Source organism: Lithobates pipiens, unplaced genomic scaffold (genome assembly GCF_037356315.1).
Source record: "Lithobates pipiens isolate NorthernLeopardFrog02 unplaced genomic scaffold, aLitPip1_a1.2 Scaffold_16, whole genome shotgun sequence".
NCBI lineage: Eukaryota > Metazoa > Chordata > Amphibia > Anura > Ranidae > Lithobates > Lithobates pipiens.
Genome location: NW_027507748.1, coordinates 530,254,491 through 530,273,528, shown reverse-complemented (window position 1 = coordinate 530,273,528; position 19,038 = coordinate 530,254,491). Strand labels below are relative to the sequence as shown.

The 19,038-nt window shown below is 44.6% G+C and overlaps 1 protein-coding gene across 3 annotated transcripts in view; it reads left to right on the top strand.

Moving 5' to 3' along the window:
• EPSTI1 (epithelial stromal interaction 1) overlaps positions 1–19,038 on the top strand; it is a 169,685-nt gene that overhangs the window by 30,930 nt on the left and 119,717 nt on the right. For all 3 annotated transcript variants that reach the window (XM_077483195.1, XM_077483196.1, XM_077483194.1), the window contains exon 3: positions 14,773–14,856. In XM_077483195.1, coding sequence (XP_077339321.1) covers positions 14,773–14,856 — 84 coding nt within the window. The remainder of the gene's footprint in view (positions 1–14,772; positions 14,857–19,038) is intronic.

Genomic DNA, 19,038 nt, shown 5'->3' with positions numbered 1-19,038 from the left:
CCCTCCGCTGTGCTATTGTGTTCAGACAGCAGGGAGCCGTCAGAACATAATCATAAGTGTTGCTGGCTATAGCTGGCAGTACTGATCATTCGAAAAAAAAACTGACAAAGTGGTTGTACAGAAGTCAATCAATAGATCAATTTCTGTACAACCTGGGTACCAATACAACATGGGTTGAATTTCGATCCATGTATGGCTGGCCTTAAAGTTGAACTAAAAGCAGAACTTTTATTTTCATTTTGGATAGAGGAAGGAAGGGCTTTAATCTCAGTCAGCATTTTCTTTATTTTGCCCTCTGTGTACCATTTGGGAGATTTCACTTCCTGTTAATTTCCAAAACATGTGAATGGAAATCTCTCCAAAGGGAGGAAATCCAGAGTCACCAGAACCAGTGTTCTCCGTGGAAGGTTTCCCCTCAATTGTTCTAGGGGCTGGCTGGTGTTTTCTACAATTACCAGTACAACTAAAATGAACAAGTACAACTACTTTGCAACATTTTCCCATCACTTGCCCCCTTTTAGTATTTTAACAACTCTCAGGGCTTAGTCGTGGCTCTTGCTCACTCAAAGGGCCACATCAACAGTTATAGGAGACTTCATTTACCACATTTATGTAACTCATGAACAAAGTACATCCTATGTCTATGTTGCCAGTGCCAGTGTAGGGCCCATAAGAAACAAAAGCAGCATGCTGCAGGGACACATTCAACCCTGGTCACAACCACTGCCCTTCTACACCCATAGGCACTGAACTGACCCTGGTCATAACAATTGCCCTTCTACAATTTTTGGGCACTGCACTAACACACACTTCTTAAACCACCACCACTTCACCGACATGTACTTGCTGCCACGGAGCCAACGTGCATGTTTGCACAAAGTTCCTTTATGCACCTCTAGCACTGTAACAATGTGCCCTTCTGTGTCTACCTCCATTACTGTGTAGGCAGGTATGAAGTTTACGTTATGGGTATATGTGTTAATCTTTGTCAATGTTTTTTGTCACTTTAAAGGGGTTGTAAAGCATTGTGTTTTTTCACCTTAATGCATCTTAACACAGAGCCCCCGTTTTACTTACCTGAGCCCCAAAATCTCAGTAGGTGCGATCCCGCATTGTTCTCCCCCAGCTCTTTTGGGCTCTTCATTGGATGATTGATAGCAGCGCAGCCATTGGTTCCCGCTGCTGTCAGTCAAATCAATGACAAGATGCTTTGGATTCCTGCACTTTAATGTGTTACAAGGACTCTGTTCTGAATTATGATGTGAATGTACAGATAATAATTCATAAGTCTGCTAAGTAAAAGGATTTTCATAATAAAGATAAATGCCTGATTAGATATACTGGGTAAGAGGTCATCAAAGTGTGGGATTTAGATTTAACACTGGTGTGTGGAGAAGTGAAGCCATGTTAACTCTCTAGGGTTAAGAAGAGGCAATTACATGTGTGACCAAGTTAACCCTTGTGGTTAAGTATATGTAAGTGAACATCACAGTCAACCATTATTGTTACCGAATCAAGGTAAAAGGGGCAGTGAAAATGTGTAAGCCCTTGTACACACAGTCTGACATTCCGACGGAAAATGTCCGATCGGACCGTGTTGTCGGATAATCCGACCGTGTGTGAGCTCCATCTGACTTTTTCCGTCGGACTGTCTGACCAACAAAGTTTGAGAGCTGGATATAAAATTTTCCGACAACATGATCCGATCGGACTTTGTCCGATCATTTGTAGAGAATTCCGATTGGACAAAGTGTCACGCATGCTCAGATAAAATTACGAGACCAAAGCTGTTGGCTACTAGCCTCAACGTTGTCCCGACGCAACAAACGAACGTCATCACGTTCCGAACGAAAGGATTTTCTTGACAACTTTGTCCGACCGTGTGTATGCAACACCAGTTTCAGACAAAATCTGTCAGAAAATATCCGATGGAGTTTGTTGTCGCAATGTCTGACCGTGTGTACAAGGGCTAACAGTAGCAGATGACGAGAGCTCTGGTGATGAAGGAACAGACATACTTTATGTTTCCCACCTAGGGGCTTGGTGTCCATCTTGGAGCCTGCTGTGGTACAGAATTCACATAGGGATCTGGCCTGGGGTCATGAATGCAAGGCCTTCCAAATCAAAAGTACAGTAGCTTACCTGTGTGCCTAAGAGGTGGAAAAAAACGAAAGATACAGAGATGAGAGTGAGAATTAAGATTACATTGTCAAGAGAAAATCTGAGAGGGCTGGTGGAGTTTAGGGCATGCATTACTTGCTCAAAATGCTACATAGTCCATTGTCAGGGCAGTTAGGAACAGACTTAAAGCGGAGTTCCACCCGAAAGTGGAACTTCCGCTCATCGGATCCCCCCCCCCCACTGCCACAATTGGCACCTTTCAGGGGGGAGGGGGGTGCAGATACCTGTATAATACAGGTGTCTGCACTTCTGGGAATAGCTAGCCGCAGATTCCCCCCCCCCCCCCCCCCCACCCCACCCTCTTGGGATCTGGGAAACACACAGTTCCCAAAACACAACGGGGACCAGTAAAGACGCGCAGCACAACTCACGCATGCTCAGTAGGGAACCGGGCAGTGAAGCCGCAACGCTTCACTTCCTGATTCCCTCACCAAAGGATGGCGGTGGGGGCAGCCGACAGATGAGCAATTGCTCGTCATCTGCTGCCGACATCACGGGCACCCTAGACAGGTAAGTGTCCATTTATTAAAAGTCAGCAGCTGCAGTATTTGTAGCTGTTGTCTTTTAATATTATTTTAAGGTGGACCTCTGCTTTAAGCTGGTCATACATGAGTAATTTTTGTTTTTTTATAACCCGAGGGTTGAATGAGAAAATTACTTGATTCACCCAACCACACATTCAGTATGGATGAGGGAATCCTCCCGCTGCGCTATTGCATTCTGAGAGGAGACTAAGAGGAGACTTCACTGCTGTCAGAATACACTGATCAGCAGATTACCAATCAAGTAAAAATTTTCTAGCAGGCTGGTTGTACACAAATCGATCGATAGAAAGCCTGCCCATACATGGGTCAAAACTTGGCTGGTCCCTGCTGCACTGGCTGAATTTCGATCCACGTAGGGCTTTATCCAATAACTGAGGAGGGTACGCGATCCTTCTTTGGGCACAAAGTAGAAAGTCAGAGTGCTACTTTATTAACTTGTAGGGGGTGTGGCCAGCCCCTGAGGGCAATCTTTTAAAACTTGACAACAACTACACCAATATGCCCTTCTGCACATGCCATCATTGCACTGATGAGTCTTTGTGCCCATTCTTCCACTACAACGTACAATTATAGTTTGTATCCACTTTACCACTAGAGAATTTGTTTTCTGTAGATTGCCAAAAAACTGGTTGATCTTGTTGTTCATTGTCCCTCCCTCCTTGTCTGTGTCCCTACTCCAGCCTGAGATTGTGTAGACCACATCTACTGAGCATGTTACAGTTTCAGTCCCCATTTAAACTGTTCATTTCCTCTTTTTTCTTATGTGTGCAGCACACATGACTATAGAGTCACACATGTGGGTGTATACACAGTGGTAAATTACTGTCCCTTCCCTCCTCCTCCATGCCCTCACATTGATAAACACTATGGGGGTGAGATATAAGATGTTGATTGATGGAGTTTTTACCTCCTTGTTAGTCCCAGCACATGCACATTATAGACATAGGCTGGAGGGGTGTGACACAGCCTGTGATTGGCAGAACCTTCTCTAGATATCTTTACAATGTGAACAAAGTGAAATCTATTGTCAGTTAACCTGCACCATGGTATTGCAAAAAAAAAATTAAAAAAATTGCTTTAACCACTTCAGCTCCAGAAGGTTTACCCCCTTCATGACCAGGCCATTTTTTGCGATACGGCACTGCATTACTTTATCTGACAATTGTGCCGGCGTGCCACACTGTACCCAAAATAAATTTGTGTCCCTTTTTCCCCACAAATAGAGCTTTCTTTTGGTGGTTTTTGATCACGTGCGTTTTTTTTTTTTTTTTAATTGTCGGTCTTTTTTGCTTATAGCACAAAAAATAAAATAAAAAACATAATTTTTTACTGTCTGCTATAAAATATACCCAATAAAAAAAATGTAAAAAATCTTATTTCTTCATCAATTTAGGCCAATATGTATTCTGCTACATATTTTTTGATAAAAAAAAATCCCAATGAAGTCCTTCTACAAAATATGGGGTATTTTTATTTATTTTTTCTTACTTTCTTTTTTTTTATTTTTTATTAGTAATGTTGGCGAACAGCGACTTTTAGCTGATTGCGATATTGCAGCAGAAAAATCAGATACCTAACTGACACTCTTGAGACTTTTAGGGGACCAGTAACACTAATACAGTGATCCGTAATAGAAAATATGCACTGTTACTGATACTGGCAGGTAAGGGGTTAACATCAGGGGTGATCAAAAGGTTAAATGTATGCTTAAGTTGTGCTTACTAACTGTGGGGGAGGGGCTTTGAATAGGGGAAGGCAAAGATCCGTGTTCCTGCTTAGCAGAAACACAGAATCAGTACCTTTCCCTCTGACAGAACGGCAGTCTGCCTTGCTTACATAGGCAGACTGGCGCTCTGCCTGTGTCCTGAATGATCGGCGGGTCCTGGTAGACATTGAATCAGCTGCACCAGATTATTTGCTCCAGCTGAGTCCAATAACAGTGGGAGCGGGTTGCTAGTGGCATGCGTGCGCTCCCCAGAAGTACATGATCTGGCACAGAGTGTCTGCCCTGCTGCAGTAAATGTACGTGGTGCGGTCCACAAAAGGTTAAAATATATGTATTAAGCTTTAAAGAGGAAGTAAACCCTGATGAGTTTACTTCCTCTTTTATTCCCTGCAAAGGCAAAGCATAATGGACTACTATGCATCGCATAGTAGTCCATTATGTGTCACTTACCTGACACAGGAGCCAGCGACGTCACCGCTGTCCCCTGTAGTCCGCCACATCCATCTTCTTGGTGGGGTCTTGCAGCTCCGCCGTTGTCATTCGGCGAAGCCGCGATGACGTCACTCCCGCGCATGCGCACGGGAGCCGACACGCGCGGCAGCTCCGTCGTTGAGAATGCCGCGCTCAGTGCGCCTGCGCGCCGCTGTCTACGGCGCATTTGCCGTAGACAGCGGTGCCTGTTTTCGGGCGAATATCTCCTAAACCATATAGGTTTAGGAGATATTTCTTGGACCTACAGGTAAGCCTTAATCTAGGCTTACCTGTAGGTCAAAGTGGTTTGTAAGGGTTTACAACCACTTTAAAACACTGTGCATTGGAGTGGTGTTGTGTCCATCATAGGAGCCGGGAAAAGGGGTGGGATTGCGAGACAAGCTGAGTACACAGGACATCCGGCTCTGTCTATCTCGACAGCGGTAACTATTTATAACCCAGTTCTTCCTGCCCTATATCCTGGAAAACACTCTGGCAACAGCAAGCAATTGTCTGACCTTAGGGGAAAACCCAACTAATACAGAAACCAGACCAATTTAAAGAGGAACTGCAGTCAATAACAATTTAAAACCGATCATGCTGCAATTTTGGGCAAGGCTGCAGATGGACACTGATCATTCTGCAATGATGGGTAAGGCTTCAAATGGACACTGATCATTCTGCAATGATGGGCAAAGCTGCAGATGGACACTGATAAGGCTGCATTGATGGGCATTTAAAATGTCGTTTTTTTTTCCTTAAACTTTCCTCCTAAACTTGGGGTGTGTGTTATACGCTGATATATACGTTAATTATTTTTATTCTCTATTCTGAAAGACATTTTTTTATGTCATGTTGATTTTCTATTCTGAAAGCCAATTTTTTATGTCATGTGACTGGCACAACACCAATCAGTGCTGTGCAGGCACAGATTCATAGTGCAGGTGCCCTCTGCTGCTACAGAGCATACATCAGCAGAGTACTATAAACTAGGGTTGCCACCTGTCCGGGATTCACCCGGACAGTACGGGTTTTGAAACATGTGCCCGGGTCTCTGACCACCTGAGACCCGGGCACATTATTCATTTCAGACCCGTCAGTGGCTCCCTTCCTGCGTGGCCGTGTCTCCTCAATTTCGGGGTCCGCAGCGGCGTAGCGCTTATTAATTTCTGCTCCTGTTTAACTGTCTGAGACTCTGAGTACAGGACGGGAGTCGGGACACAGAGGCAGAGCCTCCATGGTGCTCTCCTCCAATCCCCTGGCTGGCTGCAGAAGGGACAAGGAGGTGGGCGGAGCCTCCATGGTGCTCTCCTCCAATCCTCTGGCTGGCTGTAGAAGGGACAAGGAGGTTGGCGGAGCCTCCCCATTCCCTGCTGCTCTGGAATGTGTGCAGAGATCGCGCTGGGACTGCAGCCAAGCTTGTAAGGTAAGTTTTTTCATTGTCAGGTTTTCAAAGTACTCTCATCTCTCCTCCCCCCACCATACACCCCCCTTCCCCCACCATGCACTATACATACACCCCTCCCCCCACCATACACTATACATATACCCCCCTCCCCCCACCATACACTATACATACACCCCTCCCCCACCATACACCCCCCTCCCCCACCATACATTATACATACACCCCCCTCCCCCACCATACATTATACATACACCCCCCTCCCCCACCATACATTATACATACACCCCCCTCCCCCACCATACATTATACATACACCCCCTTCCCCCACCATACACTATACATACACCCCTCCCCCACCATACACCCCCTCCCCCCACCATACATTATATATACACCCCCTCCACCACCATACACCCCCCTCCCCCACCATACATTATACATACACCCCCCTCCCCCCACCATACACTATACATACACCCCTCCCCCCACCATACACTATACATACTCCCCTCCCCCACCATACACCCCCCTCCCCCCACCATACACTATACACACACCCCTCTGCTCTACTGACACCGTCCTCTGCTCTACTGACACCGTCCTCTGCCCTACTGACACTGTCCTCTGCCCTACTGACACCGTCCTCTGCTCTACTGACACCGTCCTCTGCCCTACTGACACCGTCCTCTGCCCTACTGACACCGTCCTCTGCTCTACTGACACCGTCCTCTGCTCTACTGACACCGTCCTCTGCCCTACTGACACCGTCCTCTGCCCTACTGACATTGTCCACTGCCGTACTGACACCGTCCTCTGCTCTACTGACACCGTCCTCTGCCCTACTGACACCGTCCTCTGCCCTACTGACACCATCCTCTGCCCTACTGACACCGTCCTCTGCCCTACTGACACCGTCCTCTGCCCTACTGACACAGTCCACTGCTCTACTGACACTGTTCACTGTCCTACTGACACCATTTACTGCTCTACTGACACCATTTACTGCCCTACTGACACTGTTTACTGCCCTACTGACACCGTTTACTGCTCTACTGACACCGTCCACTGCTCTACTGACACCATTTACACACACCCCTCCCCCCACCATATACCCCCCTTCCCCCTCCATACACTATCTATATATACAGTCCCCCCATATATACTGTTCTCCACTCCCAGACAGCATCCATATATACAGTTCTCACCGGGTGACACCGTCCTCTGCCCTACTGACACCGTCCTCTTCTCTACTGACACCGTCCTCTGCCCTACTGACACCATTTACTGCTCTACTGACACCGTCCTCTGGTCTACTGACACCATTTTCTGCCCTACTGACACCATTTACTGCCCTACTGACACCGTCCACTGCTCTACTGAAACCATTTACTGCCCTACTGACACCATTTACTGCCCTACTGACACCGTCCACTGCTCTACTGACACTGTCCTCTGCTCTACTGACACCATTTACTACTCCACTGACACCATTTACTGCTCCATTGCTCTACTGACACTGTCCACTGCTCTACTGACACCATTTACTGCCTTACTGACACCGTCCACTGCTCTACTGACACCATTTACTGCCTTACTGACATTGTCTACTGCCTGCCCTACTGACACTGTCCACTGCCCTACTGACACCGTCCACTGCTCTACTGACACCATTTACTGCTCTATTGACACCGTCCACTGCTCTTTTGACACCGTCCACTGCTCTACTGACACCATTTACTGCTCTACTGACACCGTCCACTGCTCTACTGACACCATTTACTGCCCTACTGACACTGTCTACTGCCTGCCCTACTGACACTGTCTGCTGCTCTACTGACACTGTCCGCTGCTCTACTGACACCATTTACTGCTCTACTGACACCGTCCTCTGGTCTACTGACACCGTTTTATGCCCTACTGACACCATTTACTGCCCTACTGACACCGTCCACTGCTCTACTGACACCATGTACTGCTCTACTGACACCATCCTCTGGTCTACTGACACCATTTACTGCCCTACTGACACCATTTACTGCTCTACTGACACCATCCACTGCTCTACTGACACCATTTACTGCTCTACTGACACCATTTACTTCTCTACTGACACCGTCCACTGCTCTACTGACACCGTCCTCTGCTCTACTGACACCATTTACTGCTCCACTGCTCTACTGACACCGTCCACTGCTCTACTGACACCATTTACTTTCCTACTGACACCGTCCACTGCTCTACTGACACCATTTACTGCCTTACTGACATTGTCTACTGCCTGCCCTACTGACACTGTCCACTGCCCTACTGACACTGTCCACTGCCCTACTGACACCATTTACTGCTCTATTGCCACCGTCCACTGCTCTATTGACACCGTCCACTGCTCTACTGACACCATTTACTTCTCTACTGACACTGTCTACTGCCTGCCCTACTGACACTGTCCGCTGCTCTACTGACACTGTCCACTGCTCTACTGACACTATCCACTGCTCTACTGACACCATTTATTGCTCTACTGACACCGTCCGCTGCTCTACTGACACCGTCCGCTGCTCTACTGACACTGTCCGCTGCTCTACTGACACCATTTACTGCCCTACTGACACTGCCTACTGTGTGCCCTACTGACACTGTCCACTGCCCTACTGACACCGTCCACTGCTCTACTGACACCATTTACTGCTCTATTGACACCGCCCACTGCTCTTTTGACACCGTCCACTGCTCTACTGACACCATTTACTGCTCTACTGACACCGTCCACTGCTCTACTGACACCATTTACTGCCCTACTGACACTGTCTACTGCCTGCCCTACTGACACTGTCCGCTGCTCTACTGACACTGTCCGCTGCTCTACTGACACCATTTACTGCTCTACTGACACCGTCCTCTGGTCTACTGACACCGTTTTATGCCCTACTGACACCATTTACTGCCCTACTGACACCGTCCACTGCTCTACTGACACCATTTACTGCTCTACTGACACCATCCTCTGGTCTACTGACACCATTTACTGCCCTACTGACACCATTTACTGCTCTACTGACACCATCCACTGCTCTACTGACACCATTTACTGTTCTACTGACACCATTTACTTCTCTACTGACACCGTCCACTGCTCTACTGACACCGTCCTCTGCTCTACTGACACCATTTACTGCTCCACTGCTCTACTGACACCGTCCACTGCTCTACTGACACCATTTACTTTTCTACTGACACCGTCCACTGCTCTACTGACACCATTTACTGCCTTACTGACATTGTCTACTGCCTGCCCTACTGACACTGTCCACTGCCCTACTGACACTGTCCACTGCCCTACTGACACCATTTACTGCTCTATTGCCACCGTCCACTGCTCTTTTGACACCATCCACTGCTCTACTGACACCATTTACTTCTCTACTGACACTGTCTACTGCCTGCCCTACTGACACTGTCCGCTGCTCTACTGACACTGTCCACTGCTCTACTGACACTATCCACTGCTCTACTGACACCATTTATTGCTCTACTGACACCGTCCGCTGCTCTACTGACACCGTCCGCTGCTCTACTGACACTGTCCGCTGCTCTACTGACACCATTTACTGCCCTACTGACACTGCCTACTGTGTGCCCTACTGACACTGTCCGCTGTTCTACTGACACTGTCCGCTGCTCTACTGACACCATTTACTGCTCTATTGACACCGTCCACTGCTCTACTGACACCGTCCACTGTTCTACTGACACTGTCCACTGCCCTACTGACACTATCCACTGCCCTACTGACACCATTTACTGCTCTATTGACACCGTCCACTGCCCTACTGACACCATTTACTGCTCTACTGACACCATCCTCTGGTCTACTGACACCATTTACTGCCCTACTGACACCATTTACTGCTCTACTGACACCATCCACTGCTCTACTGACACCATTTACTGTTCTACTGACACCATTTACTTCTCTACTGACACCGTCCACTGCTCTACTGACACCGTCCTCTGCTCTACTGACACCATTTACTGCTCCACTGCTCTACTGACACCGTCCACTGCTCTACTGACACCATTTACTTTTCTACTGACACCGTCCACTGCTCTACTGACACCATTTACTGCCTTACTGACATTGTCTACTGCCTGCCCTACTGACACTGTCCACTGCCCTACTGACACTGTCCACTGCCCTACTGACACCATTTACTGCTCTATTGCCACCGTCCACTGCTCTATTGACACCATCCACTGCTCTACTGACACCATTTACTTCTCTACTGACACTGTCTACTGCCTGCCCTACTGACACTGTCCGCTGCTCTACTGACACTGTCCACTGCTCTACTGACACTATCCACTGCTCTACTGACACCATTTATTGCTCTACTGACACCGTCCGCTGCTCTACTGACACCGTCCGCTGCTCTACTGACACTGTCCGCTGCTCTACTGACACCATTTACTGCCCTACAGACACTGCCTACTGTGTGCCCTACTGACACTGTCCGCTGTTCTACTGACACTGTCCGCTGTTCTACTGACACTGTCCGCTGCTCTACTGACACCATTTACTGCTCTATTGACACCGTCCACTGCTCTACTGACACCGTCCACTGTTCTACTGACACTGTCCACTGCCCTACTGACACTATCCACTGCCCTACTGACACCATTTACTGCTCTATTGACACCGTCCACTGCCCTACTGACACCGTCCACTGCTCTACTGGCTGACAGTATCCACTTTTAAGGTAGGCTATTTTCACTGACATTTCTTTTATTAATCGAATCATATTTTATGGCTACACTAAATGCTTTTGTTTTATTTAATCATGCCCCTTTAAGTCCCCCCACTTTTAATGCAATTTGGCTATAGCAACTGTTCACTGTAGCACACTTCATTACTACTCTTTTTGCGTAACCCAAGGTATTTTACAATCCTATAGCATGTACTACAAAAAAATTGGCATGCGCCGTGAAAATGTTCGGGTTTGGCTTCAAGAAAAGGTGGCAACCCTACTATAAACTCCTTCTCAGATCTCTCCCTGAGGATGGGAAAGACCTGGGAAACGTCACGTGACCGCTTTACAGCAATGAATAAATAAGGTACTCAGATGATTTTTTTTATATTAAATTAAATAAAGTGGCATGATCTTTACACATAAATGGATGTGATAATGGCAATTCAACTTTGTATGTTTAGTCTCACTTTAAGCTTGGTGATCTTGGTGATAGGATGATAACTACTAATGATGAACCCTTGAAAAATGTAAATATATATATATATATATATATATATATATATATATATATATATATATATATACACACACACACAGAAAAACAATATAAATGATTTCTTTTTTAAAAGAAATGCTAAATATATTGATGTAATGATGTTTCTGACCATGACAGTTTTATGTAGTCTTTTTTCATATTTTATTAATAGCATCAAGCCATTTGTAAATGTTAATCTCTCAAAATGATTACCACACAGTGACATAACCATGGTTTATACATATATAGAATTTCTGAAACAATAATGGATTAATTAAATCTCTTTAAACCAAAATAATGGGGAAAATAATGGGCAAATCATTTTATTTGTCTTCCTGCAGGTCAAAGCTGCTAGAATTTACAGAAGTTTGAACTTGATAGACATGCTATTACATTATGAAAATAATAACAATAATAGTAATAATCATAGTGCATATTATTAATCAACATATTCAGCTATATCATGAAACAGATACAGAAAAAAACATTGAAAGGGAGTTTTAAGATGTTAACCTTATGTTTTGAAAGCTTACTATTCTTCAATTTCTGATTAATTTCAAACAGTTTTTGGCATTTGACTTATTCAAGTAAATGAGAGCTACATGGCCTGAAAGGGCAATGTTTGACCACTAGAAAAGCAAGATCCTACTACTGCTGAAAGGGGAGATAGAGATAGTGTGTATGTGTGTGCGTTTGTGTGTTGGGGAAGGTGTTAAAATTAACAAAACTTTTAATATAGGTAGACATATGTCTGATTGGAATTGGATTTATAGTCAAGGAGTGTTGTGCACGTTTTTCCGCTTCCTAACCCATGCCCAAACCCTTTAGCTGTGTCATTAAGAACTTTTTTTAACTTTGCTAATAAATCAAACCAAATTGCAGGGGTTGATTGACTTACAATGAATTAAATAAAATACTCCACATGCCACAACATTGGAAACCGTACTACTGCCAGCCATGCAGGGATACTCATTACCAAACCAGTAATAATGACATTTCACAATAAACCAAAGAAAAAGAAAGGTATAAGGGAATATAGTGAAAAATCCCCTCCAAAACACTCTCCCACCATTGAAAGAATGACATCAACATCAACTTCTGCACAGAATCAGTGAAACGAAATCTTTGCTTTTTTTAAAAAAGATCCCAAAAAAATAAAAATAAATCATGAATGTGCCTAAAAAAATAAATAAAAAATGTAGATTTTTTTTTTACTCACCTCTAAATGGCTGTTGCTAGGGGGTCCCTCGTAGTTTGCCTCCTTTAGTGCCTGGGCTCTTGACATCACTTCCCCTTGGCGCAGGAAGGGCTCAGCTCTGCCCCCTCCCTCTTGTAAATCATCTGGGACATGTGACAGGTCCCAGATGATTGCATGGCCAATCACAGTGCAGTGAGTGTCTGGCTGTGAAGCCACAGCTGGGCGCCCACAGTTACAATGCTGCCGAATGAAGGGGGAGATGGGCGGGGCTTAAATCCCCCACATCGCTGGACCCTGGGACAGGTAAGTGTCCAATTATTAAAAGTCAGAAGCTTCAGTATTTGTAGCTGCTGACTTTTTTTTTTTAGATGGGAACCCTTCTTTAAGTAATTTTATTTTACTATACAAAACAAAGCCTATTGGGCATTTCCAAGAATAAGGTAACAGAGACAAAAAAAAACTATCAAAATAACCATAATGACAAAACTATTCAGATGTCTAAATCGGATTAAGCTCAGTGGCATAGGTATAACCATAATGGCACAACACAGTCTCCTGCTCTTGGGGTCTTATCTTATAGGTAGGTGGTGCAGCCAACTCTTTGGATAAAATGTGGAATGTCTGAGAGGTAACTGAAGAAGGCCAGTCGTTAACATCCTCCCTCAAAACACGTAAGACGTTTGCAATGCCATATGGTCCCCCCTAACATCCGATCCAGGTTGCAGGTGTCTAGAGACAGGGCTCCATTTTCTGGTATATTGACAAGCCTTTTTATCACGTTTGTTTGTGAGTATGACTACTGCTGTTACACTTTTTAATAAATGTTATCTTTGGTAATGCACAAGGTCGGTGCACCCTCCTTTCTTCTTTATAAACATAATGGCACCACCCGTTGTGCCTCTACTCTGCCGATGCTATTATTAGGCCAGTAGAATGAATTTAGGGAGGGGGGATGGATCCTGTGGAGGCATCCCCAGAAGGGTTCATTCCCACGCAGGCAACCCAAATATCCCATATTTTTGTGAATTTCCCAGGGCAACACCCTAGACTCATAAGTGAACTTATACAGCGGTATTGCTGAGTTGACTAGAGTTTTCCAAAAATCAATGGTAGGTGCCATTGGAGACTTGGGATTTGAGCAGTATGGCTTTGAGGGTGTAAAATAACAACCCTATCAGTGCCCTCATTGCTCGGGACATGGCCAATAAATAGATCAGACCAAGTATACAAACATCAACCATCAATGGTATAGTGATCAGAGTGCACTTTTTAATACACTCAGTAACCTCTTTCCAAAACCATTGGGCCAATGGACACAACCAAATTACATGTATAAACGTGGCTGGGTCTTTAGCAGAAATGTTAGGATAAATCCTATGCAGTTTTTGCAGGCTGATTGTCTGCTTTTGAGTGATGGAAACTTGAACTGTGGGGTTTATTTACTAAAGCTTGAGTGTGCAAAATCAGGCTCACTTCTGCATTCTGGCGTCCAATCACAGTGCCTGTCGTTTTAGCCAATCAGGTGACGGGTAACAGAATCCGAGCACCTGATTGGCAGAGAGGCGGTTTAGTGTTAGGAAAGCGAATATTCATTCGCTTTTCTAACACAGCTGAGTAACCTGCAAGTGCCCAGCATGGCACTCGCAGGTCATCTTTTTTGACACCTATTAGAGCCTATGGCTCTAATCAGGTGCTTAAAAAAAAACCTGCCGCTGTAATTCAGGCGCCCAACACCCGAAAAGGGGTCGGGCGCCAAAATTGGGGTGTAGGCAGTGGCCATAGATTCATGCAGTCTATAAGGACTCCTCAGGCACCCTTATGGACACACCGCCACTGCGTAATGGTTTCCTCAATTATTTACTGTGGACCACAAAGCTACTAGGATGACCTTACAATTTTTATTCATCAACCTATAATTGATATAGCAGAATGCTGACTTCTAAATGTTTCTGTTTTATAGTGGCTAATAAAGAAGAAGAGGAATATAATCATTTTGTGGAATCTCGGAGGTCTGGATCAATAAAGCTTACCCCAAAAAAGCTAGGTAAGTGACCTGTCCCTGTCCTTTTTTCTTTTTCCCCTTTCATTCCTTTGTTGCCAATTCCTTTTTGACTTTTCACTGTTTTATTTTTCTGATCCATCCCTTTCCCCCTCTTCCCTCATTATTCCCTTATTGTCTTACATTATTCCCTTATTGTCACCCAGCGCCCGGGGCAAAGATGACAAACTTCACCCCCCCTTTCCCTTAGGGTTAGGCTCAGGGTGCCCCCTACCCCTGCAATATACCATTGCGCCAGGGGCAGCCATCCCTCCTGCCCACCCCTTGTTCCAGCCCTGCTTACATTCCTTCCCTTATCATAACAATACAACAGAGTGTAGTACTATGCTATGCATCAAGCAAAGCAGAAAGTTTGGAGTAAAAGCAGCCCAATTCTGGAATAATTTTTAAATGATTCCCAAAGAGGTTTGAAAATAAATGCAGGTCATGCAGCAATACCTTTCCTCCAGCACTGTACCCTCAATAATTCCTTTACGCCCATAGATGTCTTCAGTCTTCCAGGTCAAATGATGCCCGGTATCCCTGAAGGGAAGCCAGCATGACACCTTGCACTCACAATACAATTTGTCAGAGCGCTGCGATGACATCATCAAGTCAATGCCACTCTCTGCATCATCGCCGATTACCCACCGCTGGAGATCTGGTTAAGAAGCAGACCCATCACTTGACGGGCCTGACAATATCCTTTGAAGATAAGCATAACAAACAATAATAATTTAATTCCAGCTGGCGGTATCTGGGGGAGAGGCAGGAATGATTATGTATGAACACAGTTTCAGTGCCATTTAGAGCGAATGCTGGCACCATTTATTTTTGCGTTTTGATTTATTTTTTTACTGTACCTGAGTTAGGTACACCCACCAGGAATGTGCGCTGGTATCCCCAGAGCAAAGAAGCACAAACATACAGTCCCCTGCTATGCTGATACTTTTCCACATGCCCTTCAGCATTGGGGGAGCTTTGAGGCGGGTTCCCCTTTCTCCAAATGACCCCTAAAATCAGTTCCCTAGGGTGGGATTGAACACCTATTTGTATATAGTTAGCTCTTAGTGGGAGACCATGCATTAAAATAAAAATAAGAACACTAGAAGTGCTAAACATGTCTTAAAAACAAAGGTTTTGGATTCTCCATAGGCAAAAAAATCCCCAAAAACACACCCCCAAAGCAAAAAATAAAACACTTTTAACCACTACAATACTGGGCACTTTCGATCCCTTCCTTCCCAGCCCAATTTTCAGCTTTCATTGCTCTTGCACTTTCAATGACAATTGCGCGGTCATGCTACACTGTACCCAAATGAAATTTTTAGCATTTTGTTCGCACAAATAGAACTTTAATTTGGTGGTATTTATTCACGACTCAGTTTTTTATTTTTTGCAAAATAAGCACAAAAAGAGCGGAAATTTGGAAAAAAAACTATATTTTCTTCTTTCTATTTTGAAAGAAATCCAATAAAATAAATTTTGTCGTAAATTTAAGCCAAAATGTATTCTACGTTTTTGGTAAAAAAAATTCCACTAAGTGTATAATAATTGGTTTGTGTGATTACGGACATATGTACGCAAATGATCATGTACAGATTTGTGCAGGTGATCACGGACATATGTGTGCAGATAATCATTGGGACATGTGATTTTAGTGGGACATATGTGGGGGACATGTGTTTTTATAATTTGGGCACATGTCTTTTTATTATTTGGGGCCATGTGTGTTTTGGGGACATGTGTGTTTTATACTAGACTGGTGATCAGTGAGTAAAAATCTTTAAAAACAGCTCATACTCACTGATCACCAGCCGGCTGCAGCGATCTGCTCTCCTCTCCTCAGCAACGGCTTCCGTGTGAGGAGAGGAGAGCCGATTGTCTAGCAACCGGCTGTTTGTTTACATTACATGATGGCTGTGATTGGACAAGGCCATCATGTGATCAGGAGGGCCAATCACAGAGCCCTCCTGCCGATCCGAGATGTGCCGTGTGCGGGTGACACGAGCGCATCGGGATCATGCTGCTGGGCGGGCACGTGCGCGCGCAACCCCCCTCCTCCCGAAGGACGTTCCTGAACATCCAGTCAGAAGGAGGAGGCTCCCAAGGCTCCCATCCAGGCGTATATATACATTGGCTGGGGGGGGGGAGTAGTTAAATATATATTCCCAACTGGAAACCAGTGAATAGTTTAAATATTGTACAAGGTGAAAATGGGTGAATATTGGGTGAATTGCAAAATAAGGCCTCATACAACCGATCGGACTTTCTGCAGACAAAGCCTCAGACTTTTTTCCGAAGGCGTGTGCCTGGATTTTGTCTTGCATACAAACGACAGGGAATTGTTGGCCAACAAACACGAACATAGTGACATACTACGTGGTTTTTCAGCTTTTTAGCGCCACCCTTTGGGCTCTTTCTGCTAATTTAGTGTTAGTAGAAGTTTGTGTTGATTCGTGCTTTTCATTTGGCGCTTTTAATTTAGTGCTTTTCAGTTCATTTCTGAACGGCCGTTTGTCAACCAGACATGTTGCGGAATCGGAGGAGATAATGTGTTATTGGCCTTGGAGTTATTGCTTTGACCCAAGTCCAGTCCAAGAACAGGATTTCTTGGACCAAAAATTGGTTGCTTTATTAAACGTGACCAATTATGTCATATACCTTTGCTGCGGGAGCTCCAGGAGAATAATCCAGATGTTTTTTGGAATTATCTCAGGATAACCGACCCCTGCTTTCACCAACTCTTGACATTGTTGACCTCCTATATTAAGAAGCAGGACACATGCATGAGGCTTTTATTTTATTTTTTGGTTGGATAATGATTTGATTTGTTATATTTACTTTATTTTTGGATGCATAGAATGCACTTTTTGGTTAAGTTCTATTGGCAGATAGCATGTCTAATTTTTTTTTTTTTTTTTTTTTTAATGCACAATAACTAAAAACGTAAAAACTATGGGATAATGGTGTTGTGGTAACTTGCACCAAAATAAAAATAACAAGCATAATAATATTATTCTTGATATCACTAGAAAAAAAAGCCTTATAAAATTTGTTTGCAATAACTCCATCAGTATTACCAGCAAAGCAGCTTCATTATTATCCCATTAAAGAAGAAGAGAATGTGTGCTGCATTTCAAGATTTCATAATTTGCCACGTCACGAATGTTAATTCTCCATTACGAACGCTAGTTTACAAGACCGACCGCTTCTGGCTCTGGGCATGTGTGTTTGTACTTGTGTACACACGCTCGGAAAATCCGACAACAGACATTTGTCAGCGGAAAATTTTAAAACCTGCCATCCAACATTTGTCCGTGGAAAATCCGGCAACAATTTTCTGATGGAGCTTAAAAATGGTCGGATTTTCCTCCAACTGCATGTCATTACACCTTTCCCGTCTGAAAATTTGATCGTGTGTACGTGACTTAAGTTTATATTCAATGAGTGATAAATAGGATATTTCTCTTGTATTTTCACCTGGTGATCCTGCCAATAAGTCTGTGTTTTTTTCAACAGAACAAGCTGTCCTGCAAATGTAGCAGTTAGAGGGTTGAGACAAACCATTTAGCATTGACAGGGGTACTTATAATGTACTCAGCTTTAATTTATTTATGTATTTTGGGCGGCACAGTGATGTTTGGGGCGGCACAGTGATGTAGTGGTTAGCACTCTTACCTAGCAGTAAAAGGGTCGCTGGTTCGAATCCCACCCATGACACTACCTGCCTGGAGTTTGCATTTTCTCTCTGTGCCTGTGTGGGTTTCCTCCAGGTACTCCGGTTTCCCCCCACACTCCAAAGACATGCTGGTAGGTTAATTGGCTTCTGTCCAAAATTGACCCTACTATATGAATGGGACCTTGGATTGTGGGCTCCTTGAGGGTAGAGACCGATGTAAGTGTGCAATGTACAGGGATAGGGGCAATTGTAGACACTCAGGTTGAACTGGAAGGACTGGTGTCTTTATTCAACCTTACTAACTATGTAACTATGTAAAAGCTCTATCGTAAAAAAAAGAAAAAAAACTGTTGTAACTGCTTAAAATGTGTGAGTTTGGCTTAAATTTGTAGTGTATTTAAATCTGCTGTTCACCCCCCTCAGTGGCGAGCAGTGTGTCTCCGTGACACGCCACCACTAAAGGAACAGGGATGCGCGCGCACAATCGCACGCATTCCCTGTTTAAA